The following is a 24,774-nucleotide window of genomic DNA, read 5'->3' as shown; positions in this document are numbered from 1 at the left end:
GAGAAGGATGGATGTAACATAGACACCACACAGCATAGCATGGGGCTTCCGTGAAGCCCAGCAGCCTGGGTTCAAGCCCCGGCTCCATCATTTACTAGCTGTGTGGCCTGGAAAAGTGACTTAATGCTTTTGAGCCTCAGTTCGCCATCTGCAAAGTGGTAGTTCACAGGGTAATGGCCGAGGTTATATACGTGTGAAGCACTTGGCCCCATGCTAGGCACGCACAGGCTACTGGGGCCCACAGATCCCACCAGCCCAAGGTAGGGCAGTAGGAATAGTATTTGGACCCCATTGACAGTCTCTGGAAACTCCCCTGCCGGAGCCTCTAGACCAGGTCACTGGGCACAGCCACCTGAGATTCAACATGCCCCCACACCTGACTCCCCCTGAACCCTCTTCCCCAGGCACCCCCGTGACCCCAGCCTGTTACCCCTTCCTGCCAGTATTCCAGCTGTTCTCCCTTCCGCCAGACTCCCAGGGCTTGGGGTCGGTGGCTTGGGGTCCAGATCTTCTGCAGGTCCCCCTCCTTCCCTGGAGGTGCATTTCTCAAAGTGTGGACAGAGCAGAGACCCTGAGGGTGTCCATTCAGAATACAAACTTCCCATTTCCTACCAGTAGGACTGAATCTGAATAGGGGGCGGGGAGGGCTGTGGAACTTGCATGTTGATGCGCTCCTGGGAAGATTTTCTCGCGCACAGTCATCACCATGAAAACTTGGCAGCCCCACCCCAGCTCCAAGAACACAACCATCGGTGGAAGACGGGGACTCGGCGTCCCAGCGCGAGGGGATGGGTTGTTAGAGAAGGTTTCCCCCAGGCCAGCAGGCTCCGCCGCGGAGGAAAAGGGACCGCGATGGGGCCCGAAAGGGAGCGAGTCCTAGAAAGCCGGGGGCGGGGCGCGCGCCTTGTCCTAAAACCCTCACGAACTAGCAATCACTGGGCGCCGCGGGAAACGCCGTCCCTGCCCCGTCCTGTCCGGAGCGGGAGGGGGGCTGAGAGGGGGCGCTGGGCCCCCTGCTCGGGAGTGGAAACTGAGGCCCGAGGAGGGGGCGAGCCTGCACGGGACTCTGCACTGCAGTCCGGGGGCTGGGCTGCACCGCCCGCCAGCTGGGAGCGCGAGGTGGAGGACATCCTCCTCCTCCGAAACCCCTCTTTTTTTGTGGAAGCTCAGCCACAGCTTCATCCTTCGGGAAGCACCGTCCTCCCTCTGCAGCCCCAGCTTCCCCATCCGCGCCGGGATGCGCACTAAGGGCGGAGAGGGGGGCATGGGGCGTGCATCTGGGAGCGCAGCGGGAGGAGGCCAGGCGGTGGGTTCCCCGCTGGAAAGCAGCCCCCTCCCTCCCCCGGGCTGTCTGAGACCCTGAACCCGAGCAGGAGGCAGAACGCCCCAGCCGGGAAGCGGCCTCAGCCCGGATTTCCCTCCCGGGTGGGGCCACCATGACTCACCTCCCGCCCCGCCCCTCCCCCCACTCCCCCGGTTTCCTTGTTTGCATTTGTCCTCCGGGCCACGTGGCGGCCGGTGCTGCTGCCACTCACCGCCCCTAGCCGGTCACCTGGGCCTGGTGGCCCCGGCACACCCCCCGCACACCCCGGGGCGCTCCCGCCTCCCGGGTGTCTCAGGGCTCGGGCTCCCGCCCGCTCTGCACGCCCCAGAGTCGGGTCTCCACCCCTGCCCGTGTCCGCCCCTCAGTCCCATGCCCTCCCTCCCTCCGGGCCGCGAGGCCGGAGCCTCCTCCCTGCCCCCTCGGCTCGTCCGGGAGGGGAAGGGGGCGGGCAGCACAGGGGGTGTGACAGCTCCCGCCCGGACCAGTGCCAGCGGCAGCCTCGCTTCAGTGCCCCGTGCCAGCTGGCTCTTCGGTCTGGGACGGAGGTGGAGGCTCGGGCTCCTTGTCGCTGCGGGGGGAGGCCCCCCGCAGGCCCCCAGCCCTCTACCCACCCAGGAGGAGGCCCTCCTCCCGGCCGGCCTCTGGCTGCGCCGCCGGTGGGTCCAGCTAAGAACTGGCCCTGGTCACTGCGTCCAGGACTCAGAGCCCGCAGCCCTCCAGGATCCCCCGATCGCAGCCGACCGGGGCTCGCTGGGGACCCCCAGCCTTTTGCTAGAGCCTGCAGGGCTGGAGGATCTCGAGAAGGATCATGAAGGTGGGTACGGTGGGGGGCCAGGGGCGAAGATCAGCCGAAGAGGAAGCGACACCAAGGGGGAGTTTGGGTGGGAGAGAAAGGGCTGTCCTGGGGGAGGTAGGAGGGGAGAAGAAGGGTTTGAGCTGAAGCTACGTTTCTGGGGGATCCAGTGAGCCCACAGCCTCACCGGGAGGTGGTGGAGGTCCCTGAGGGACTCGGGGAGCGGGGTGGGGCAGGAGTCCAAAGAAGGCCGGGAAGGAAGGCTCTGCCTCCCGCCAGCAGGAGACCCCTAAGTGCGCCGGAGCGACAAGACCCAGCGAAGGTCTTCCTGTCCCTCCCCCAGCTCCTGGCAGGGCTGCAGCACCTCCGCCTGCCCAGTCCCGAGGCCTCTGAGGAAGCGGTGCTGCCGCCGGGGGAGTTGTGTCCCGGTCCAGCTGCCCCGGCCCCATGGCTGTCCGCCTTCCTCCCCTCCTCACAGGTGGGCTGGCCCGGTGAGAGCCGCTGGCAGGTGGGCCTGATCGTGGAGGACAGCCCCGCTCTGGGAGCACCACAGGTGGGGAGCTTGCCGGACGTGGTGCCCGAGGGGACGCTGCTCAACATGGTGCTGAGGAGGATGCACCTGCCCCGAAGCTGCTCCTACCAGCTGCTCCTGGAGCACCAGCGCCCCAGCCGCATCCAGGGGCTCCGCTGGGTGAGTGCCGGGTGAATCCGGGGGCTGCAACGTCTGGATGGGGAGCACAGGCATGCTGGTGGCGGCCTAGCTTGCTCTGGGAGTGTGGGGGGTACTGCCGGACAGACAGCTGGTCAGGCAGCTTAGCTCTGGTATGGGTATGTGTGGGCGGCTCGCTCACACAGCTGCACTGTGTGTGTGTGTGCATGTGTGTGTGTGTGTGCATGTATGTGTGTGTGTGTGGTGCCCAAGTACCCCCTTTTAGGCATGGGGAAGAGGCGAGGGGTTTGTCATTTGTGCATAACCTCTGCAGGCCTAGGGTTAGGTGCTTCTGTGTCCTCCCTGTAGGGGGTGGAGGCCGGGTCAAGTCAGGGCTGAGGTAAATGTGGTTACTATTCTCCACCTATCACCGTGGTAACATTCCCGGTTAGTGAGCCACTGAACTGCACCAATTCTGTGGGGTTTTTTTGGTTTTTTTGGGGGTGAGTTGGTCATGCAAACATTGCGAGGTATCTGGCATTGGGGAGCTCAAGGAAGGATTCTGAAAAGGTTAGGGACTCTGAGGTGACTGGAGGGGAACTGTCATTAGATAACAGCTTCGGAGCTGCAAAAGTGAAGGAGGGAGCAGGAGGGGGTGATGGTGTGGTGGGGTGCAGGATCCAAATTGTCAGAGAAGCTCTCCTCAATCTCCCAGACTTAATAAAGTGACTTCACCTGAGATTCAGTGTGTGTCTTGTGTGCCCATCTGTCTTTGGTAAAGGCGTGGAGGGAAACAGGAGCAGGTGGCAGACTTGGGAGAGCTCATCTCTCTCTCTTTTTTTTTTAATGTATTTTATTGATTTTTCACAGAGAGGAAGGAAGAGGGATAGATAGCTAGAAACATTGATGAGAGAGAAATATCGACCAGCTGCCTCCTGCACACCTCCTACCAGAGATGTGCCCGCAACCAATGTACATGCCCTTAACCAGAATCGAACCTGGGACCTTTCAGTCCACAGACCAACTCTCTATCCACTGAGCGAAGCGACAGGATGGGGGTACCCTCAGTGGATAGGCCTTTGGTCCTGGATAAGGTGGCTCCTCCCTCCCCCAGGACCAGCCCTTTCTCTCCCACCGCGATAGCTCATCTCTTATGGGCAAGTCCCGGGAATAGAATGACCGCCACCTTCTGCCTGCTCCCTCCTACCTCTCTCAACTGCCATTTATATTTACCAAAACATGAGGCTGAATTGAGAAAACTGAGGGGGTCGTCCAACATGGGGGTGGGGGTCATCCTGGCGATCAGAATCGAGAGGAGAATCTGGGTGGCAGTCCCCCAAACCCTGCCTCCCAGGGTTTTTCTGATAAGGGCCCTCCCCTGGCCTTGGTCCTGCTCAAGATGGGGCTCTGGGGGAGGCAAGGGAGCCAGTCACTTCTGGGCTTAGCTGCCCCCGCCCCCCTTCCGGGTCCCTGGCAGTAGCTACTGCTTGGAGCCAGTGGGCTGGAACACTCCCTCCCTCTTTCCCTCTCAGGCTATAATTACTCGTGCATTTCCTGTCCTTTTCCCAGCTTGTAGAGGCAAGGTGGAGAGTGGGGGGAAGGTCAGGTGCTAGGACAATGAGGTCACTGGAGGATCCCCTTGGGACCCAAAGTCTGGGAGTGGGTAGATGAGGCCGCCAGGCTGTCTCCTGACCCCTCCAGCCCCTGGTGTGCTTGGGGAGGCCACGAGGGTGGGGGTGAGGGCTGTTGGAGTGTAAACAGGGTCAAAGGCACAGAAGCAAGGCCCCTCCCCTGCGGGGGAAGGGGTGGGCAAGTGGGGATTGTTGGTTAGAGGGAACTTAGGTTTTAGGGCTGCCACACCCTCTCCTGATGACCTGCTCTGGGCAATGGATTGGGGTCGTTTCAGCCCATTGTGACTCTGGGTACCTATAAAGCTGCACCTGGAACCTCTGGATGATGCCTTTGGCCCACGAAGGGCTCACGTGAGAGCGACCAGCGCCAGGCAGGGAATGTGCACACCCAGGGTGAAGGGTGGAGGTTGTGAGGGAGCAGAGGCCAGAGTCCCAGGAGGACAGTGCCGGCAGTTACGCAGCCCCTGCTTACCTCTTAGAAAAGCAAGGGGAAGCCCATCGACTTCCTGTAGGCTGAAGAGCACTCTCTGTCCCTACTGGACTGAGACAAGAGAAAAATAAAAGCAGGTCAGAGGGCCGGAGGACAGATAGAGAAAGGACTCACCAGCCCTGATCAAGGCGATACTGGAATGGAATGGAAGAACCCCTCCTTTGGAAAACATGAAGCGGAGAGATTGTCTGGTGTCTGGGACCCAGCAGAGGGGTCAGTCTGTCTAGAGGCAGCGACAAGATCTGGATGACCCTTAGTGCGTCCCATGAGCTCACAGAAGCCTGGGGTGCTTCTCTCTGAGTGATTGTTTTGGGGATGGTGTTAACTCAGAAAACATGCTTTCGTCCAACCTGTCCAAATAATGGTAGTAGCTGGTAGTTATCTAGGACTTATGTTTCAGACAGTTCTGTAAGGCTTTCATCATATCGAATACTCGCACAATAGCCTGTGGGATAGGTGCTCATGTCATCATTTCATTTTAGAGATGAGCAAACAGAGGCACAGAGAGGCTGAGTGACAGGTCCAGGGTTACACAGCTGCTCAGGGACAAAGCTGGCCTTTGGTCCTGGGTAAGGTGGCTCCAGAGTCCAGCTTCATGGTGTATTTTCTCTTGCTGTGGGTGGTCACACAGACACTCCAAAATACTGCCCCACCCCAGTGCATCCTCTCCCTGTCCCACCGTGAATATCCCTGAGACCCTAGCCATGGGCTAATGGAACTGGTCTGACAGGTCCCCGGGCATCTGTCTGCCCGCCTGTGGGGTTCTGACACTCAGTGACAGGGGGGGAGGGCGGGGCAGGTCAGGTGCCGGTGCCATGGGAGCTAGCAGGCAACTCCTCTTCCTCCCCGAGTAGTTCCTGTGAAGGCATGCGAGGAGGCGGGCGAGGACCTTCACCTCCACCCATGTCAGCCACTTCTTTCCCACAGAGAAGCCCTAAGCTGTCGCTCAGGGTCATCGGGTCAGGGATAGGGTCAACGAGGTACATTCCTTTTTTATTTTTATTTTTTATTTTATTGATTTTTCACAGAGAGGAAGAGAGAGAGGGATAGAGAGTTAGAAACATCGATGAGAGAGAATCATCGATCAGCTGCCTCCTGCACACCCCCTACTGGGGATGTGCCCGCAACCAAGGTACATACCCTTGACCGGAATTGAACCCGGAATCTTCCAGTCCGCAGGCCGACGCTCTATCCACTGAGCCAAACCGGTTTTGGCGAGGTACATTTCTTACAGTGTCCAGTGCCCAACATGAAATAAAGATTAATCAAGTCACTTAGCACTTACTAAGCAGTTACTACAAGCCCTGCTACAAGTGCTTCCTATTATTCTCAGTTGATCCTTATAATAACTATGGGATAGGTGTGTGTGTTTTTTTGGGGGGAGGGGAGGGAGGGGGGAAGACAGTATATTTATCACCAACCCCAGGTGCAGGAGAGGAAACGGAAGCACAGAGAGGCTAATAAGCAGCCCTGGGTCACACAGCCAGCTGGTAATGGGAGAACCAGCTCCAGAACCCACACACTTGACCCCTGCCCCCGAAGAGCACCCACACCCCAACATCTTGGGCCCAGCGGGACTGTGATAGCAAACCCATCAAATTTGTTTTACCCGGTGTTCTCCAGGCTTACTTGTCCATGGAACGAACATTCCTGAGGGTAGAATATCTCTGCTATTTCCACTTCTATGGCACAGCGGGGGAATCTGGGGTAGTTGCCATGGAGATGGCAGGGCATAGTGGCTAGGAGCATGGGCTTTGGAATCAGACGGGCACAGTGTGAATCCTGATGCTTATTTTACCTACTCTCAGGGTATGTTATGCAACCTCCGCGCCTCCTCCTCCTCTCTAGCGTGACACAGGAAACAAACACCTCTGTTCAGGGTCGGCGCTGGCAGCAGTTATTCAGGAGGCTCTTCCATCTCTAAGCAGCGTGTGAGCTACTCCTCTCTCTGGGCACCTGCTTTCCTTGGCAAAGTGAGAGGGCTGCCTCTGGGTCCCTCCTCAGCTCCGATGAGCCAGAGCCTCTGACCCTTGTGCTCATCCCCTGGGGGCAGGACAGGAAGTGGCTGAGGCAAGGCCTGTGGATCTGGGATCTGGATGGTGACCAGCCTGGCCACATGACCCGGCACCTCCCCTCCTGAAGTGCCCTCTGGGGTCAAAATAATACCAGGAAAGAGCCTGTGCTGGAGTCTGGGTTGTGGGCACCAAAGGGAGTTGGGGCAGGGACTGGGGCCACCTGGGCATTTTGACATGAACAACAACAAGTCATTAGCTCTCGGCACTGTTTGTTCCAACACTGTGGCCTGGCTGGGTAGCATTCCGGCCCTTCCTCTTTCCCTGGCTGCCGCTCCTCCTCCTCCTCCTCCTCCTCCTCCTCCTCCTCCTCCTCCTCCTTCTTCTCCTCCTCCTCATTTCCTGTTGCTAAGTCTCTAAGCTCTGTGTCTGGCACCAGGCTGGGCCCCATGACCCGGGCAGGGATACCCTTGGGACACCTAGTGACTTCCGCTCAGCCCTGGGCCAAGCATTTACACATGCCAGACCTCAGGCCTCTGCCTGGCATACAGTGGAAGATGCCAGGACCAGGGGACGGGGCTCTGGCCCCAGGCCTGGTTGTACCCCAGCCCCCTAGCCAGGTCGTTTTCAGGGACCTGAGTGAGATGGGGGAGAGAGAGAGAGAGAGAGAGAGAGAGAGAGAGAGAGCGAGCGCTGGTGAGAAGGGGGAAGGGAGAGGAAGGGGAAGGTGTGGTGGGTGGAGCGAGACCAAGAATGTGAGCACTTCTGGTCTGAACTCGAGTTTGTTCGTGGCTGTCTGGCTGTCTCAAGTACGGATGACTGAGTTACCTGAGCACTTCACCTCAAGAGTTTTGTTTCCTTGTAAGTCAAAGAAGGCAGATTAGCACACCTGCCCCGCCTCGCTCTCGTCTGATCCTCTTAAATACGGGATCAGAGGGAGTCACAGGGGTGACCATGCTTTGTAAAGTGCTCTGCCTCAGGGAGGGCTTGTACAGGGAGGGCATCCTGGCCAGGGATGGCCACAAACTCCACCTCTCAGGTGGCAGAGAAAAGGGTCGGGAGAGGTTTTCATGGCCAACACCTGGAGCACAGAGGCTGGGTGGCTCCATTGATACAAAAGGCTGGAAACCTGTTAACCGATGTTTCTGCCTAACCCCGTCTCCCAGAGCCAGCCCTCCTCATGCCACAGGGTTCTGGACTCGCAGAGCATCTCGGAGAGGTCAGGAGCTCCGGCAAGCAGCCGCCCTTTGCTTCACAGATGAGTAATAATAGCTGACACGTACATACAACTCCATACCAGGCAGTGCTGTACTCAGTCACACTGCTGACAAGTGGGGGAGCAGGGATTTGGAGCCAGGAGTCTGAAGCCCACCCGGGGCAGGTTTGCCCACGGACCTGTGGCTGGGGACAGACCTTGGCTCTGGGATCAGGCCTTGTGATGCCAGCCGAGGAACAAGTGTCCCAGGCTTCCCGAGCCACGCACCCCCTGGCCTCGGAGCCTTCTTATCTCACGTCCCCGTGGGCTTCCAGGGGCAGGTACCTGGGAGTAAGCAGAACTGGGCTCTCGGGGTGCTCATCTGCGGGGTGAAGTGCTTGGGTGTCTGGGGACGGGTTAGCAGGGTGGGGAAGAGGCGATGCCGGACGCACCGTGTGATCAGTGAGTATTTGTTTACAGTTGTCGCCTCTCATCCAGCGGCTGTGTTCCAGGACCCCAGCACATACCTGAAACCAGGGACAGGACTGCATCCTATACTTACTGTTTTTCCTGTACACACATACCTTTGCACTTAAAGGAAGCACTTTACTACCTGTCTTTGGCATATCCGAATCTCTAACTCCACTACTGGTGCACTTTGGGCCCAGTAGTAAGTAAAATATGGCTTACTTTTTAAAAAAAAAATCATCACTGCAGGATATGTTACTGATTTTAGAGAGAGGAAATGGGGAGAGAGAGAGAGAGAGAGAAAGAGAAACATCAATCAGTTGCCTCCCCTATGCACCCTGACTAGGGATCGAACCTGAAACCTAGGAATATGCCATGACAGGGAGTCAAACCTGCAACCTTTTGGTGCACCAGATGATGCTCCAGCCAACTGAGGTACCCGGCCAGGGCCAAGGGTTACCACAACAATGGATGTGATAACCCAGACGTCCTAAGTGACTAACGGGTGGGTAGTGTATACAGTGAGGATATGCTGGACAAAGGATGATTCATGTCCTTGGGGGACAACACAAGATTTGGTCACCCTGCTCGGAATGGCACACAATCGAACACTTATGAGTTATTTATTTCTGGGATTTTCCATTCGGACCACAGTTGAGTGTGAGTGACTGAAATCCTGGAAAGCAAAACCACAGATAGGAGGGAGACTGCTGTATTTGCTGAATGAGGAGCTGAATGGATGTGTTCGGAGTTGGGGGTGCAGGGATGGGGGAGGGGTGGGGCGCAGGAGCTGGATTTGAAGGAAGGAAGGCCTGGCACTAACATGCGGACCCTTTCCCTTGCCCTCAGACGCCGCTCACCAACAGCGAGGAGTCCCTGGACTTCAGTGTGAGCCTGGAGCAGGTACAAGCCCGAGGGCGGAGCTGGGCAGGGGGGTGGGTGGGGAGGGGTAGCATGGCCAGTGGTCAGGGCCTGAGCCAGCTGTGCTGCCCACTCCCCTCCCCCAAGGCTTCCACAGAGCGGGTGCTCAGGGCTGGGAAGCAGCTGCATCGACATCTCCTGGCCACCTGCCAGAACCTCATCCGAGACAGAAAGTACCACCTGAGGCTCTATCGGTGAGTGGAGGCCTTGCCTGCCTCCTGGCCCAACCCCTCTGCTCTTTTCTTTTCATTCTATTCCAGGCTCCTGGGCCTGGCCCTGCTGCTAGCAGGACTGGGGCTGGGCCTAGGAAGGTGCCTTTTGGGTGGAGAGTTGCTCCCTCTCCCTTCTCCCCTCCTGCCATGTGACTCTCGTCCTTTCCCCTGTCCCCTTAACTCTTGCAGGCAATGCTGCTCAGGCCGGGAGCTAGTGGATGGCATCTTGGCCCTGGGGCTTGGGGTACATTCACGGAGCCAAGCCGTGGGGATCTGTCAAGTCCTGCTGGATGAAGGTGCCCTCTGCCATGGTGAGCTGGGCCCAGGGCGGGAGGGGCAGGCCTGGGGAGCAGGCATCTGGGGTGAGGAGGGATGAGCATTGTCGTAGGGCCTCAGACCCACTCAGCCTCGGTTTCCTCTCCACCCCAGTGAAACACGACTGGACCTTCCAGGACCGAGACACCCAGTTCTACCGTTTCCCGGGCCCGGAGCCGGAGCCCTCGGGAGTCCATGAGCTGGAGGAGGAGTTGGTTGAGGCCATGGCCCTGCTCTCCCAGCGGGGGCCGGATGCCCTGCTCACTGTGGCACTCCGAAAGCCGTGAGTTGGCACTCTGCACCCTGCACCCCGAGACCCCGGGCCCCACACCACTCCCAGACTCCACAGTGTCTCCGTTTCGTCTCCGGGGGGCTCCCTGGCTTCTCGCTGAGGGAAAGGACCCCGGTTGGACCAGAGGCCTGAGCTCTGGCCTGCATTCTGCCAGACTGGCTGGGTGATCTGGGCCCTCCTTCCGTTTCTTCCTCTGGAACCGAGGGTGTGGGGTACAAGGCCTCTGAAGACCCTGCCCGCTCTGAGTGGCAGCGGTGGCCGAGAGCAGGTGGGCTCACGAGTCCTCAGGCAGGTCTGGGTTCAAATTCTGGTTCTGCCGGCTGCGAGCTGGGTGGCCTCGGGCCTTTCCGTGCCAGCTTCCTCTTCTGTCAGAGGAGAAGAAGAATGCCCATGGCACGGGTTGTGGTGAGGGCAACTGAAATGATGCGTGTGAAGCACTTAGCCCCGTGTCTGGCACACAGGGAACTGGGGAATGGCTGGCCCCTGGCGATAACAATCCAAACCCGGCTGGCCTCAGGCCTGGGCTTTGTGGGTGAGTGGTCCCAGCCCTGGCCACGGTGGGAGTTCATCCTTTGCTCTCTGGTCCTCCCTGGCCTGCAGCCCCGGGCAGCGCACGGACGAGGAGGTGGAGCTCATCTTTGAGGAGCTGCTGCACATCAAGGCTGTAGCCCACCTCTCCAACTCGGTCAGTCCCGCCCCGCCCCGCCCCACCCCGCCCCAGGAGCCTCCTCTCCTGTGACCACCCCAGGAGGCGCCAGCTGCTGGCCCAGAAGCAAGTCCCTCCCCTTCTGCTCATGGCCTGGAAATTTCCATCTGATTTCCTGTTCCCAGTACTCTTGTCTGAAAATCCTTCTGCCTCTCTTAGTCCTCCCCCCCCCTCCCCGACCCCCAATCCCAGTCCACCTGGCCCAGCCACATCTCTGCCCCCAGGCACCCATGTCTTTGGGCCTTCCCTCCTCACCCCTAACCTGGCCCTCCCCCCTGGACTTGCCCACCGACCACCCTCTCCCTGCCCCACAGGTGAAGCGGGAATTAGCAGCCGTTCTGCTCTTTGAGCCCCACAGCAAGGCGGGGACCGTGTGTAAGTCGGTTGGCAGGAAGCTGGGCACCGGGGCCTGGACGTGGCTGGGGGCCCCAGAGAGGTGGTGGGTGCTGGGGCGGGTCTGACCTGTGTGTCCTCTCAGTGTTCAGCCAGGGGGACAAAGGCACCTCATGGTACATCATCTGGAAGGGGTCCGTCAATGTGGTGACCCATGGCAAGGTGAGTGTGCCCTTGGCCAAGCCCCCTGGTGGTAACTGCTCCTGGCCGTGCCCCCACGGGCAGTGCCTCTGCTGGACCCAAGGCGCCGATGCCCAGGTCTCCCCCTGCCTCGGTGCTTCTTCCCGCTGTGGGTCTGTGTCCCGGGGGCTGGGGCTGGGGCCAGGCGGGCGGGCTGTGACCGAGGCCTGCCTCCAGGGGCTGGTGACCACCCTGCACGAGGGAGATGACTTCGGACAGCTGGCTCTGGTGAACGACGCGCCCCGGGCGGCCACCATCATCTTGCGAGAAGACAACTGTCATTTTCTCCGAGTGGACAAGCAGGACTTCAACCGTATCATCAAGGTGCCTTGCTGGAGGGTACCGGCGGGGGCAGGTAGCAAGGAAAGTTCTCTGGAGAAGTGTGGGGCAGGGGAGAGACCAGAGAGAGAGCCTGTGGGAGGCAGGGAGCCAGGAGATGGAGAAGATCAGAGACGATGGCTGGAGGGGGAGCCCAGCTGGGGGGTGAGGTGAGGAAGTCACAGCATGCTGATGAAGTTCCGTGAGCCGGTGAACTCCACTCTGTCTGTGCGGGAGAGCATGGGGGCAGAGGAGCTGCTGAAGGGTGGGGGACTAGGGTGCGAGGGGACAGTGATGGAGGGTGGGACCCATGGAGGGAGGGCGGGGAGGGGTGGAGCAGAGGAGGGGCTCGGGCTGTGGGATAAGCAGGGGTGGGATGAGGGGCAGATCCATGTGGGGGTGTTGAGCAGAGTGGGAGGAGGGCTGAGGGTCTGGAAGGAGGGAGGTGTGGGGAGCGGTGCCCGAATTGGGGGAGGGGCGTGGTGTGTGCTGAGCGCCGGCGGTGGTTTGTTCTCCAGGACGTGGAGGCGAAGACCATGAGGCTGGAAGAGCACGGCAAAGTGGTGCTGGTGCTGGAGAGAACCTCTCAGGGCACCAGCTCTTCTTGCCCCCCGACCCCAGGCAGGAACCGGTAACACGCCCGCCAGGCTTCCTCGCCACTTCCCCTCCTGCCTTTCCCCAGGCTGTACCCCCTTCCTCCCTCCGTGTCACAGCCCTGCACCTGGCCCCCTGGGTGGAGAGACATCCTGGGCCTCAGCTGTACCCCTGAATAGCCAGCCACCCCTCCACCCAAGGCGGGGCAGGGCAGACAAATAGGGAGGAGTGATAGGGCTGAGGACTGCCATCTGTCCTGGTTGTGGGAGGGGGCGTGGTGGCACCAGAGCATGGATTGGCCATTTCCGCCAGGTACACGGTGATGTCGGGCACCCCGGAGAAGATACTAGAACTGCTCTTGGAGGCCATGGGGCCTGATTCCAGTGCTCACGATCCCACAGGTAGGGACCGGAGACACCTGCCTGCCTCTGACTCGCCAGGTGGTCAGCACGGCCTGGGAGAGGGCTGGGCGCCTGCCTCTGACCTGATCGGGTGCTGGGTTGGTCCAGGGGGCCTGGTTGGCAGTAAATCCTCATTCCTGTGCTCTCGGCGTGGGCAGGGAGTGCAGTCGCAGGGGCTGGGCATCGCTGGTACTTTGACGGTGGCAGTCCTGGGGGGTGGCGCCCCAGCTGTGCGGGCACCTGTGTTCAGCGGGCTTGACCTCCGAAGCCCCACCTCCCACCTGTCTCCCCTCCCTGCCTGCCCTGCAGAGACCTTCCTCAGCGACTTCCTCCTGACCCACAGAGTCTTCATGCCCAGCGCCCAGCTCTGCGCGGCCCTCCTGCACCAATATCCTTCCGGGCCCAGGGAGGGCGTGTGGAGGGGGGCGGAGGGATCGCTCCTAGCGTGGCTGTGCCGAACCCGCCAAAGTGCCAGCCTCAGGGGCCGGGCCTGTCAGCAGGCCCTGTGAATCCCGCCCTTCCCCTGCCTGAGGGTGGGGGCGGCTCGGCTGGATGCCGCGGCTTCCTTGACCGGCGCCCACCTTCCACGCGGAGCCCGCGGGAGGCAGCGAGCAGGAGCGCAGCCTCTACATCTGCAACAAGAGGCAGCAGATCCTGCGGCTGGTCAGCCAGTGGATGGCCCTGTACGGCCCCATGCTCCACACGGACCCCGTGGCCAGCAGCTTCCTCCAGGTACCCACCCGGGGGCGAGGCCGGCTGGACGGGGCTGCCCGGGGCGCCATGGCCACAGCGTCTCAGGGAATCTTGGCTCCTCCCAGAAACTCTCAGACCTGGTGAGCAGGGACGCCCGGCTGAGCCACCTGCTGCGGGAGCACGGGCCGGAGCGGCGGGAGCACTGGCCGGAGAGGCGGCGGCACCACCACCACCGGTAACTTGGGCTCGCGGTTACCTTGGCGCATGCGCGACGGGCAGCCCCTCGGCCGGACCCCTCACCACTGTGCTGTCCTGAGCCCTTGCCTGCACCCTCCTGAGGGCTTTGGGCTCTTGTCTGTAATGTGGGGGAGCACCTACCTCATCACACGGGAAAGGAGGACTGCTTCTTCCGAGCAGTGCCTGGTGCATGTGCGTGGAATGTTGCCTGTCCCTGCTCATCTGCCCAGTCCGGCTTGTTTCAATGAGTCCTTCCCATCAGTCCCTTGCTGTTCACCCTCCCGTCACATGCTCAGCCATTCTCACACATCCCTCAGCCATTGGCGTGTCACTCCCATCCCGAGTGCACCTGCTGCTCTCACTTCCTCCATCCGGCACCTATTTATTACCCGGCACCATCGGTGCCCGTTCCTGCCAGCCCCACCCAGTGAATCTCCTAGAGTCCAACTTCCCCATCCCTGACATTCCCATGGGGACAGCTCACCCGAACCACCCGGCACCTGGGCCCATCCCCCCCCTTAACTCCTTTCCCCCCGCCCCCTTGGCCTGGGGAGATCAGCATCCAGGACCCCTTTTCGGGGGACATTCACCACGTCTGTGACCCCGGGGTGAGGGCGGACGGGCTCCAGGGCCCCGGGCGCCTCCCTGCTCCTGCCTGGCTCCAGTCTCACCCCCTCTTCCCTTGCTCCACAGGTTGGAAAATGGCGGTGGGAGCGCATCTCCTCAGATAAAGGTGTCTGCTCCGAATCAGCTCCTCTCACCTCTGTCAGCCTCAGCTTCTTCCCTCTGCTCCCCCTGTGACCGTAGGGTCCTCCCTCATCCCCCATCGGAGGGGTCCTGTGTGGAAGGTTCCCATGCACAGACACCCCTCATGTCCCAGGTCCTATGGGGACAGTGAGGGCTAAGGTCACCCCTCCACCCACCACCACCCTCAGACCCAGCTGGCAGTTCCACCGGGCGAGCCTCTGAGGCCCAGCGGCTCCAGTGGCCAGTTGTGGGAGCTCAGAGGAAGGCAGACCCTCCTGGGGACAGAGGTGGCCAGTGCTGCTCCGGGTCGGGGCTTGTGGGGAGGGGGGCAAAGGGACTGGAGCTGAGATTGGGTTGAGGAATGGTGGGAAAGGGACTGGAAAGGTAGGTGGGGCTGACTGTGGCGGGGGGTGGGTGGGGTGGGTGGGTGCTGCATTGGAGATAAATCTAAAAGCCTCCCAGGTCTCCCCATGCCTCTCCCACCTCACCATGCCCCCCACGCCCCCCTTCCCCCCTGGCCGGCTGCTAAAGACACTCATGGGTCCCCTCTCTTCTGTAGGTGAAGCTTGTTCCCACCTCAGGGCCTGGAACTTTCTTTCTCTGGCTCTTTGACTGCCTGGATCCTTCCTATCGCTCTGCTCTCAGCCAGAGCGTTGGGTTTCCAGAGAGGCCTCTTCCCATCTCTCTGTCCAGAGCAGCCCTCCACTGGCCACTGGCCTGCAAGGTGTCTACTGTGATTTTTCTTCAATGCAGAATCGCCACGTGGAGTTGTTGCATTTGTCTAGTTGCTCGTTGGCTGTTAATATCACATCCCACTAGGCTGCTGGGCTCACAGGACCCGCCTAGAATGGTCCTCAGGTGCCAGGCGCTGGGTAGGAGCCTACGGTGCAGTCCTGGGCTGGGAGAGCCGGCCTTGGCCTTCAGGGTCAAGTGAGGCACCATCGCATGCTAAGGGCTAAGACAGGGGTCTCTGAAAGCAGGGAAGGGAATGGTTGGCTCAGGGTCAGGGTCATGGTCAGGGAGTGTCCTTGAGAAGTAACTGTTGGAGCTGAGAGCTGTACGGTGTGAGGGGGAAGGGCCCATGGAGGAAGGCTTGTGGGTTTGACAGGACAGTTGACACAGCTGGTAGATAAGAGCACAGAGAGAGGGAGGAGCAGGTGAGGACTCCAGCTGGGCCGCTTAACAGCTGTGCTGCCTTGGGCATGTTCCCTATCCTCTCTGAGTCTAATTAATCTAAAAATTTGAGTAATAATATTTTTGTCAAAGGATGATTCTGAATATTTAGATACTTAGAATAAGCATGTCCATAGCCTGGCACGTAGCAAATAGGAAGCTAGCAAATGGTCGCCGAAGGAGGAAAGGGAGGAGAAAGACAGCTGAGGTGTGTTCAGGCTAGAACAGCTCTGGGCCTGTTTGGCAGAGGGGGTGACACACGTAGAAGGGCACACCCTCATTCTTAGCGTCATCTGTCTCTCTTCCTGGAGCCCCAGTCCCTGGGTCTCGGCTGGCTCAGTTTCATGCACAATCAGGGCCCGTTGGTGTGCATGCTGTGTGGGGCCCGCGCTCCCGGGACAAAGGCCCTCCCTGGCCCTGCGTGCTCTCCTCGGTGTCCTCCCGGCCTTACGCTCTCTCCCTCTCAGGCCCGGAACTTGTCTGTTTGGCTCCCCAGCCTGGACGAGCCCCTCCCCAGCAGCACCTGTGCCATCCGCGTTGGAGACAAAGGTGGGTGCACCAGCCAGGCTACAGCTCACACTCTGCTGCGGTCACCTTGACAATGGTGTGGCAGGCCAAGGATGGCACCCTGTGCTCCTCGGGGCCTCAGGTCCAGCTCCCCCCTCTCCTGGGCTCAGGGCCTCTCCCTGCTCTGCACAGTGAGCCCACCAGGCTTCCTTTTTGGGGCCCCTCCCACTGTTTGCTGCCCTTTCTCTCCTGAGGTGGGGAGACCAAGCAGCCCCCTCCCACAGCTCAGCCTGATCTTTCTCTCCAGTCCCCTATGACATCTGCCGGCCAGACCACTCGGTGCTGACCCTGCAGCTGCCTGTGACGGCTTCGGTGAGAGAGGTGATGGCAGCGTTAGCCCAGGAGGACGGCTGGACCAAGGGGCAGGTGCTGGTGAAGGTCAACTCTGCAGGCGGTGAGTGGTGTGTCTGCATAGGGTGGCCCTAAGGGAGGAGGGGCCCTCGGAGCCATGCCCAGATCCCCCAATTAAAATCACTATCTTCATTGTCTCCATCACTGTTAATGATGCCTGGCATTTGTGGGAGGTTGGGGATGTCTCTTTAAAGTGCTTTAAATGCGGAGCTTAACAGCTTGAGGTCTGGAGCCTGCTGCCCGCATCTGACCCCAGCTCTTTAGCTCCCTGTCTGCATGGCCTCAGGCATACAGGGTGCTTCCACTCCCCATGCTCTGTCTCATCATCTGTAAAATGGGGGTGACAAGAGGACATGCTTCCTAGAGGGATGGTGAGGTCCACATGGCTCGTCTCTGGAAGTGTTTAAAACAGTGTCTGGCACACAGCACTCCTTAGGTATTAGCTGCTACTGGTATTATGCTCATATATTCATTTAATCCAATGACAGTGTTATGTACTTTTATCCTATCTCAGACAAGGAAACGGAAGCTCAAAGGGATTAAGTGATTTTTCCCAAGCTCACATGGCGAGTGTAGCTAGCCTTTGAATTTAGCTGGCCTTCATTCATTTAGTCAGTCAGCAAACATACTGGAGGATCAGCTGTGGCCCAGCAATATGCATGGTTGGGAAGACAGAGTAGTTTGATGGTGAAGAGCATAGACTGGACCCCCAGACCTGTGGAATCTGAGAGCCACGGCTAGTAAGCTGTGTAATCCTGGGCAGGCTGTGTAACCACGCTGAGCCTGTTCCTTTGTCTGTCAAAGGTGTAGTTGGACCTTCTGCATAGGTCTGCCTCGACTATGAGGTGAGATGCTGTGTGTAAAGCATTTTGCATGGTGTCTGGAGCAAAGTCAGTGCTCAGAGCATGGCAGCGTGGATTTTTAAGACCTACCTTCAGAGAACTTAAGGACATTAAAAGCCTTTTTTATCTGTAAAGGATGCTTGCCCAGGTCTGACGGCGGGAGCCCAGGGTAGGCTGGAATTAGGGGCATCCAGAGAAGAATGGCAAGGAGTGGAGGCAGAAAAGCAAAACCTTCTCCCTTCAGGACCTGGGGAGACAGGATGAAGTCACCTGTGCCTACGTGCTCTGGAAGCATTGCCCTCTGGTGGCCACCTGGAGAGTTGCGGTTGCCCAAAGCCAGCATCTATTGATACCCACTCTGAGCCAGGTGCTGTGTAGAGAACAGATTTCTAGAGTGTTCTGGTCAACACCCTTGTCAGTAACCGGTATTTTATTACAAACCCCCTGCTATGTGTATATTTTCTTATGTCATATACATGGATTCCTACACGAATGCTATGTAACTAAACTGTACACAAAATAGAGGTACAAAACAGATGAGAAAACTAAATGTAAGTAGAAGAGCTAATATTTTTCCTGGATGCGTGGGTGGCCTTGTGGACCTTACTTTGGGGCTACGACCTAGGAACTGAGGACTCAGATATGACTGAAAACACAGGCTCAGTCCACAAGCGCTGATGAACCTCAACACCAAGACTTATGTAAAAGCACTTCGCAATTTAAAAATATATATATATATTTTATTGATCTTTCACAGAGAGGAAGGGAAAGGGATAGAGAGCTAGAAACATCAATCAGCTGCCTCCTGCACACCCCCTACCGGGGATGTGCCTGCAACCAATGTACATGCCCTTGACCGGAATCGAACCTGGGACCCTTTAGTCCACAGACCGATGCTCTATCCATTGAGCCAAACCGGTTTTGGCCACTTCACAATTTTCATAGAGCTTTTACATGTATCATTTGTGTATAGCCACTATTTATACAAACTGTTTTATTTGACTGCATAGTGAGGGCAAATCTTATTGTCTCCATTTGACAAAGGAGGAAACTGAGGCTCAGGGGCTTCTCACCTTGCCCAAGGTCTTCCTGTCTCACTGAGCATCCCCCTTCATTCCCCACCTGTGCATCTAGAGCGCCTGTCCAGGACTCTAACCCTGATCCTGAGAGAAGGACCTCCCAACCTCCCAAACAGGGCCTCCACCCTGCCTCCAGCTGCTCCCCGGCCTCACGCCCTGTCCCCACCTAGTGCATCCTCCGCTCTCTTTGCAGATGCCGTTGGCCTGCAGCCAGATGCCCGTGGTGTGGCCACATCCCTGGGGCTCAACGAGCGGCTCTTTGTTGTCAACCCACAGGAAGTGCATGAGCTGGTAGGGTCAGGCAGGGCGCCAGGACCCAGGGCAGACCTGTGTTTTGGGGGTGGTAGGGATGTGGGCACTGAGGAGAGGGGGGCCTGGTCTGGCTGCTGCTGGGCCTTAAGTGGAGAGAGGAAGGAGTGGGCCTCGGTTGATGGGGTATTCCAAAGGATGAGGAAGGGGAGCGCTGATTTGGAGCTCTCAAGGGGAAAGAGGAAGATCTGCCCCCAGAGGGGCTCCCCAGGGGATAGGAGCCCTACAGGGAGGGGTCTCGGTACCAGGGAGCCTTGGGGAGCCCTGTCATTTAGGGGCCCCTTCACTGCCTGCAGCACCCCTCCCCGCCCCAACACTCCTCAGCTCATGGGCACAGAGTCTACCCCAAACTCTTCTCCCAACTGATACCTTTGCTCTGGACTCCTCGAGCACCCCCTTGAGTACTCTCCCCACTGCAGACCCCACACCCTGAGCAGCTGGGGCCCACAGTGGGTTCCGCGGAGGGGCTGGACCTGGTGAGCGCCAAGGACCTGGCCGTCCAGCTGACGGACCACGACTGGAGCCTCTTCAACAGTATCCACCAGGTTACTGCGGGGGGCAGGGCCGAGGGGAGGACAGCAGGTGGCGGGCACCCTGAGAGGCAGGTGCTGATCTGTGCTGCCCCCTCCCCTCCCAGGTAGAACTGATCCACTACGTGCTGGGCCCCCAGCACCTGCGGGACGTCACCACCGCCAACCTGGAGCGCTTCATGCGCCGCTTCAACGAGCTGCAGTACTGGGTGGCCACGGAGCTGTGCCTCTGCCCCGTGCCTGGCCCGCGGGCCCAGCTGCTCAGGAAGTTCATCAAGTTGGCAGCCCAGTGAGTGCCTGTGGGGCCCCATGGGGTGTGGGGCAGCGTCCTTAGGCCACCTTTTCTCAAACCTCCCCGTCCCTGGTCAGTGTGTGGCCAAATCTGGATGTTGTGTTGAAGTGGGGGGCTCTGTGGGGACGGCTGCTTCCCCTGAGGGCCTCTGGCTCTTCTGCCAACAGCCTCAAGGAACAGAAGAACCTCAACTCCTTCTTTGCCGTCATGTTTGGCCTCAGCAACTCGGCCATCAGCCGCCTGGCCCACACCTGGGAGGTAGGCGCCCCTCCCCTGACCCCAGGCCTGAGGTGGGACCCCACGCCCATCCCGGGAACAGGTTCCCTCTGGGGACAGGACCCGGAGCGGCCTCACCTCCAGCCGCCTCTCCTTCGCAGCGGCTGCCCCACAAGGTCCGGAAGCTGTACTCGGCCCTCGAGAGGCTGCTGGTGAGTGCTGGGCCCCGGCCTGCCCCTCCAGAAACCCTGCTCCCTGACCTCCCAGCAGCACTTCTACTTGTCCTTGGTCACTGCCAAGATTCCCAGCCCTGAGCCGGGACCTGGTTCTCCCTGGCCTGTGAGTTCAGGGAGCTGGCTGGAGAATGAGCGTTATGGAGGGAGTGCCCAGGGCATTCTGTCCCCCAGGATGTGTTCAGGAGAAAACTGGCTCTGAGTGTTCTTATCAGTACGGCTCTGGGAGCTCTGAGCAAAAAAATTCACCTGGTGGGGCTCAAGAGGGTCAAAGGAACTTACCTGCCAGAGAGGGGTGGGGGTGGGGGGGGGAGAGAGATCCATGAAAACTCAGGGCCCTATGACTAATGGCGATGAAGTTTCCTTGGGGGCTAATTGGAAGCCAGGAAGCCACATGCACACCTGGCCTTCCCGCCTGCCACAGAGCCTGCCCTGGTGAGACCGGGGGCTGAGCATAGGCTGGGCTCCAGGGGGTGGGCATATGGCCCTTCTTGGGGCGGAAGGGAGATGGCGGGGGGGGGGGGGCATCAGGGGAGAGGGGAAGAGGGGCATTTGATTGTGTTACAGTATGTGGTGAGCTACAGTGTGGGGGCCCTTCCCTTTCTCCCTGTGACTTCTTTCCTTCCAGGACCCCTCATGGAACCACCGAGTGTACCGCCTGGCCCTCACCAAGCTCTCCCCTCCCGTCATCCCCTTCATGCCCCTCCTTCTCAAAGGTAACGGGACCAGAGCTTACCTTCCAGCCTCCATCCTATTGTACAATACATGCCTGTGCCTGAATGTCTGTGTGTCCGCCCAACCCTCACTGAGCGACTCCCATGTGCTGGCGCCCTGAGGGGCACAGAGATGAACGAGGCGTTCACAGGCTAGCAGCAGAGTCAGCACATGCCAATAGATACTGGTGACATCAGATGGCCTCTGCTATGAGGCCTAAGGGATACAAGGAAATTACTCCAGGAGTTGTGGGGGAGCCAGAGGAAGAGGGCAGTGTGTGTGTGGGGGGGGGGGGGGGGGGATGGAGGGGTGGCGGGTGGAGGGGGGAGGATTAGGGTTAGGGTTAGGGTTAGGGTTAGGGCTAGGGGGGGCAGGTCCGAGGCTCATCATCGGCCCTTCGCCTTTCTTGGGCTGCTGAAGGGGAAGGCGTTTGGGCATCTTTGAGCACAACCAGTTTCTTTGCAGACATGACCTTTATCCACGAGGGAAACCACACCCTGGTGGAGAATCTCATCAACTTTGAGAAGATGGTGAGTTCCAGGAGAGTAGTGTCCTCCTACCGGAGTAGGTTGGGGGATAGACTATGACCTTGGAAGAGAGTGGAGGGTGGAGGGGTGGCTAGGAGATGGTCTACAGTTATTAATAATATGGATGTGAAGACTTTAAGTTAGCCCTTTCGTAACTCCATTGTATACTGGAGAGCCTGCTCTATTGGGGGTGCTGGGGTGGCAGCCTCAACTCTCTCACCCTTCAGCGAGAGCCCCTCCCGTCCCCTTCCTCTCTGAGCGCTTCCTGACCTCGGTTCTTCTCCCACTTCCTGGTTCCTGCTGGGCCCCTGCCTGTACTGGGGCAAAGGGGGCATCTCCCCCCAGCCTCCCCCCCTCTTCCCCCCACCTACCTCATCGCCTCTTAGCCTCTAGGTGCACCTGCTCTCAGGGAGCTCGGGTTCCCAGCTGCCCCACGGGCCAGGCCGGGGTTCTGCCCTCAGGCTGGTCTCATGTCCTTGCTTTGTCTGCAGAGAATGATGGCCAGAGCCGTGCGGATGCTGCACCACTGCCGCAGCCATAGCAACGGTGAGAGGGCCGGCCCCCCGGGTAGGAGCCCCCCCAATCTCTCCTTCCCGGTGTGGCTCTGTCTTTCTGACTCCCACCTCTCCCCCACCCAGTGCCGCTCTCACCGCTCAGAAGCCGCGTCTCCCACCTCCATGAGGACAGCCAGGCAGCGAGGTTTTCCACGTGTAAGTGGGGCGGGGTGGGTGCTGATGCGTTAGCGTGTTTAAGCACTAGCATCCATGGTACATCTAGGATACATGCTGATAGCGTCACAGCCCCTCTATGGAGTAGGTGGAATGTTATCCCAACTTACAGTTGCGCAAACGGGCTTGATGTTAGAATAACGTGCAGAGGCCACACTAGTTAGTGAGAGCGTGGCCACCCAGGCAGGCTTACTGAAGACCTGCGTTTTAAACACCGCCTCTCAGTTGCACAGAATGGGATTAATCATAATTCACACTCCATTCCGCACTGTCACCATCGGCCTTTTATTATATTTTATGTATGTGTTTCTTCTGATAACGGAATGAACATTTCTCGACCCAGGCCAAGCAAGAGCACACTGACAATAAAACCTCCCTGTGGTATTCCCCTCTCCCGGCCCCGTGCCTCCCACCCATGGTAACTGCTGTCCTGAGTTTTGAGTCACTCATTGTTTTTTTTGTTTTTGTTTTTATTTTTTTTATTTTTTTATATTTTATTGATTTTGTACAGAGAGGAAGGGAGAGAGAGAGAGAGAAACATCGATGAGAGAGAGCCATCGATCAGTTGCCTCTTGCACACCCCCACTGGGGATATGCCCGCAACCAAGGTACATGCCCTTGACCGGAATCGAACCCGGGTCCCTTCAGTCCCCAAGCGGACGCTCTATCCATTGAGCTAAACCGGTCCCGGCTGTTTTTGTTTTTAAATATATTTTATTGATTTTTTTACAGAGAGGAATAGAGAGAGATAGAGAGTTAGAAACATCGATGAGAGAGAATCATTGATCAGCTGCCTCTTGCACACCCCCTACTGGGGATGTGCCCGCCACCAAGGTACGTGCCCTTGACCAGAATCGAACCCAGGACCCTTCCGTCTGCAGGCTGATGCTCTATCCACTGAGCCAAACCGGTTTCAGCTGTTTTTGCTTTTTTAATAAAACTTTTAAACATATATATTTATGGACTTGAGAGAGAGAGAGAAACATTGATTTGTCATTCCACTTATTGAAGCATTTATCGGTTGACTCCTATGTGTGCCCTGACCAGGATGAAACTCACAACCTTGGTGTGTCAGCACAGTGCTCTGACCAACTGAGCTACCTGGCCGGGTCATTTTCTTGTTCTTTAAAATAGCTTTATCATTCACACACAGATACATACGTATACATACATACATATATATGCCTCATATCATATAAGTATATATATATAACGACAGCAGAGTAATCTTTAGTTTTAATTGTTTTTGAACTTAGTAGAAGAGATGCTGTGCTATATGTAATCTTGGGGACCTGTTCTTCCTGTCTTAACCGACTGCCCTTCTGCCCCCAAATCAGTGGGGGGTGGGAGAGCAGTCTTCAGGGCTGGGGGTGGGAAGTGGCCGGGCGGGTAGTGGATTGTGGGAAGTGGCCGGGCGGGTGGTGGAGGGCAATAAGGCTGATTTGCTCCTTGGAGGTGGAAGAGGTGGGCTCTACAACGCAGTGTCCAGGCCCTCCCTGACCGCCTCCCCCATCCCGCCAGGCTCGGAGCAGTCCCTGAGCACCCGGAGTCCAGCCAGCACCTGGGCGTATGTCCAGCAGCTGAAGGTCATCGACAACCAGCGGGAACTGTCCCGCCTCTCCCGGGAGCTGGAGCCTTGAAGAGGGGGCTGGGGCTGAGCAGCAGGCACTTCCCGCCTGGAAAGCCAGGGCACGCCTGGGCCCAGGGGCCCGCAGGCCGGCCGCAGCCGGGCAGGGCTCTCCGAGGAGTGGACGTGAGGCCCTGGACCGGGCAGTGTGGAGGCATCTGTCCCCTGTGATGACTGTCGGCCAAGGAGGACCTCAGAGCGGAATGAGCGGAGGCCCACACCAAGGAACGGGGGGCAGAGAGGTCGGAGTGGGTGGGAGAGCAGAGCAGGCGCTGGGACTCTGCGTTCAATAGAGAGCTCTCCACACCAGGCTTTTTCCAGACGCTGTGCCTTGTGGCTTTGTTGTCCAGCCGTCTCCTGACCCCCGTGGAGTGTCTGCATTTGGGCGGCATGTGTGTGGCAGGGGCTGGGCCGGCGGTGGTGGGGAGGGTGGGAGGGCAGGGCCAGCCCTGCTTTTCTTTCCAGAGCACAGGAGATAAACAGCGGGTGTGGTCAGGGCTGATTGTGTGGGAGTGGTGGTCCCTGAGGAGCCTCATTGTTTCTGTGAGCTGACAGCTGCCTGTGTGTGTGAGCCCTGCCCTGTGGGTGTGGCAGGGAAGGCCAGGAGCTGAGTAGGAGGCCCTGTGCCCTGGAGTGGCCCCAGAGAGGCAGACGGAGCAGCTCCATGGCCGTGTGTGGTCTCTGGGACCCAGGCAGGGCTCCCGGATGGCTCACTGCTGTCCATACTACACCCCCTCCCCCCCACCCCTACCACCACCACCGCCACCCCGGGCACAGAACCTGCTGGAGCCTGGAGCTCGGCACTGGCGGGCCCGAGTAACCCTCTGCTCCTCACGGGGGTCTGAGGGGACAGCGACAGCCCAGCTACAACTACCTCCTTCCACGGCCTTCTCCGCCCACTTCCTGTCCCTCGGCCTGGTGCACCGCTTGGCAGAGGCTTCCGAGGGGAGCCCATCCCTTGCTGAGGCCAAGCAGGCTTCCGGGAATCAGGCTTTCTCATCGGTGGCAAGAATGG

The 24,774-nt window shown here is 58.9% G+C and overlaps 1 protein-coding gene across 9 annotated transcripts; it reads left to right on the top strand.

The window, feature by feature from the left end:
- The first annotated feature begins 1,562 nt into the window (after positions 1–1,562).
- Positions 1,563–24,081, top strand: RAPGEF3 (Rap guanine nucleotide exchange factor 3). 9 transcript variants are annotated; one of them, XM_045589005.1, is made up of 30 exons: positions 1,595–2,138; positions 2,596–2,808; positions 9,412–9,465; positions 9,571–9,677; positions 9,885–10,006; positions 10,125–10,293; positions 10,903–10,987; positions 11,323–11,383; positions 11,487–11,563; positions 11,759–11,905; positions 12,418–12,530; positions 12,806–12,894; positions 13,204–13,282; positions 13,476–13,626; positions 13,713–13,784; positions 14,215–14,225; positions 14,518–14,557; positions 15,131–15,295; positions 16,212–16,293; positions 16,559–16,705; positions 18,777–18,874; positions 19,312–19,437; positions 19,530–19,711; positions 19,882–19,972; positions 20,092–20,142; positions 20,792–20,879; positions 21,343–21,407; positions 21,896–21,950; positions 22,043–22,114; positions 23,654–24,081. In XM_045589005.1, exons 1-30 carry the CDS (start codon positions 2,133–2,135, stop codon positions 23,770–23,772), a joined length of 2,937 nt encoding a protein of 978 aa, XP_045444961.1. In that variant the 5' UTR covers positions 1,595–2,132; the 3' UTR covers positions 23,773–24,081. The 9 variants fall into 9 exon arrangements, with proteins under 9 accessions (XP_045444965.1, XP_045444959.1, XP_045444961.1 ...); XM_045589003.1 differs by lacking the exon at positions 14,215–14,225 and having other exon boundaries at positions 1,594–2,138; positions 13,713–13,820; positions 14,510–14,557; XM_036456976.2 differs by lacking the exon at positions 14,215–14,225 and having other exon boundaries at positions 1,596–2,138; positions 13,713–13,815; positions 14,517–14,557.
- Positions 24,082–24,774: the final 693 nt, after the last annotated feature.

Source organism: Pipistrellus kuhlii, unplaced genomic scaffold (genome assembly GCF_014108245.1).
Source record: "Pipistrellus kuhlii isolate mPipKuh1 unplaced genomic scaffold, mPipKuh1.p scaffold_m20_p_3, whole genome shotgun sequence".
NCBI lineage: Eukaryota > Metazoa > Chordata > Mammalia > Chiroptera > Vespertilionidae > Pipistrellus > Pipistrellus kuhlii.
The sequence above is the reverse complement of the archived record's forward strand: the minus strand, read 5'-3'. Positions and strand labels throughout refer to the sequence as shown.

What these genes read in the sequence shown, in the direction of transcription:
- RAPGEF3 (XM_045589003.1), top strand. An exon ending in GCGCATCTCCTCAGATAAAG is followed by an intron (nt 14,558 to 15,130) that starts GTGTCTGCTCCG and finishes TCTCTTCTGTAG; the next exon opens with GTGAAGCTTGTTCCCACCTC. An exon ending in GGCAGCGAGGTTTTCCACGT is followed by an intron (nt 22,115 to 23,653) that starts GTAAGTGGGGCG and finishes CCATCCCGCCAG; the next exon opens with GCTCGGAGCAGTCCCTGAGC.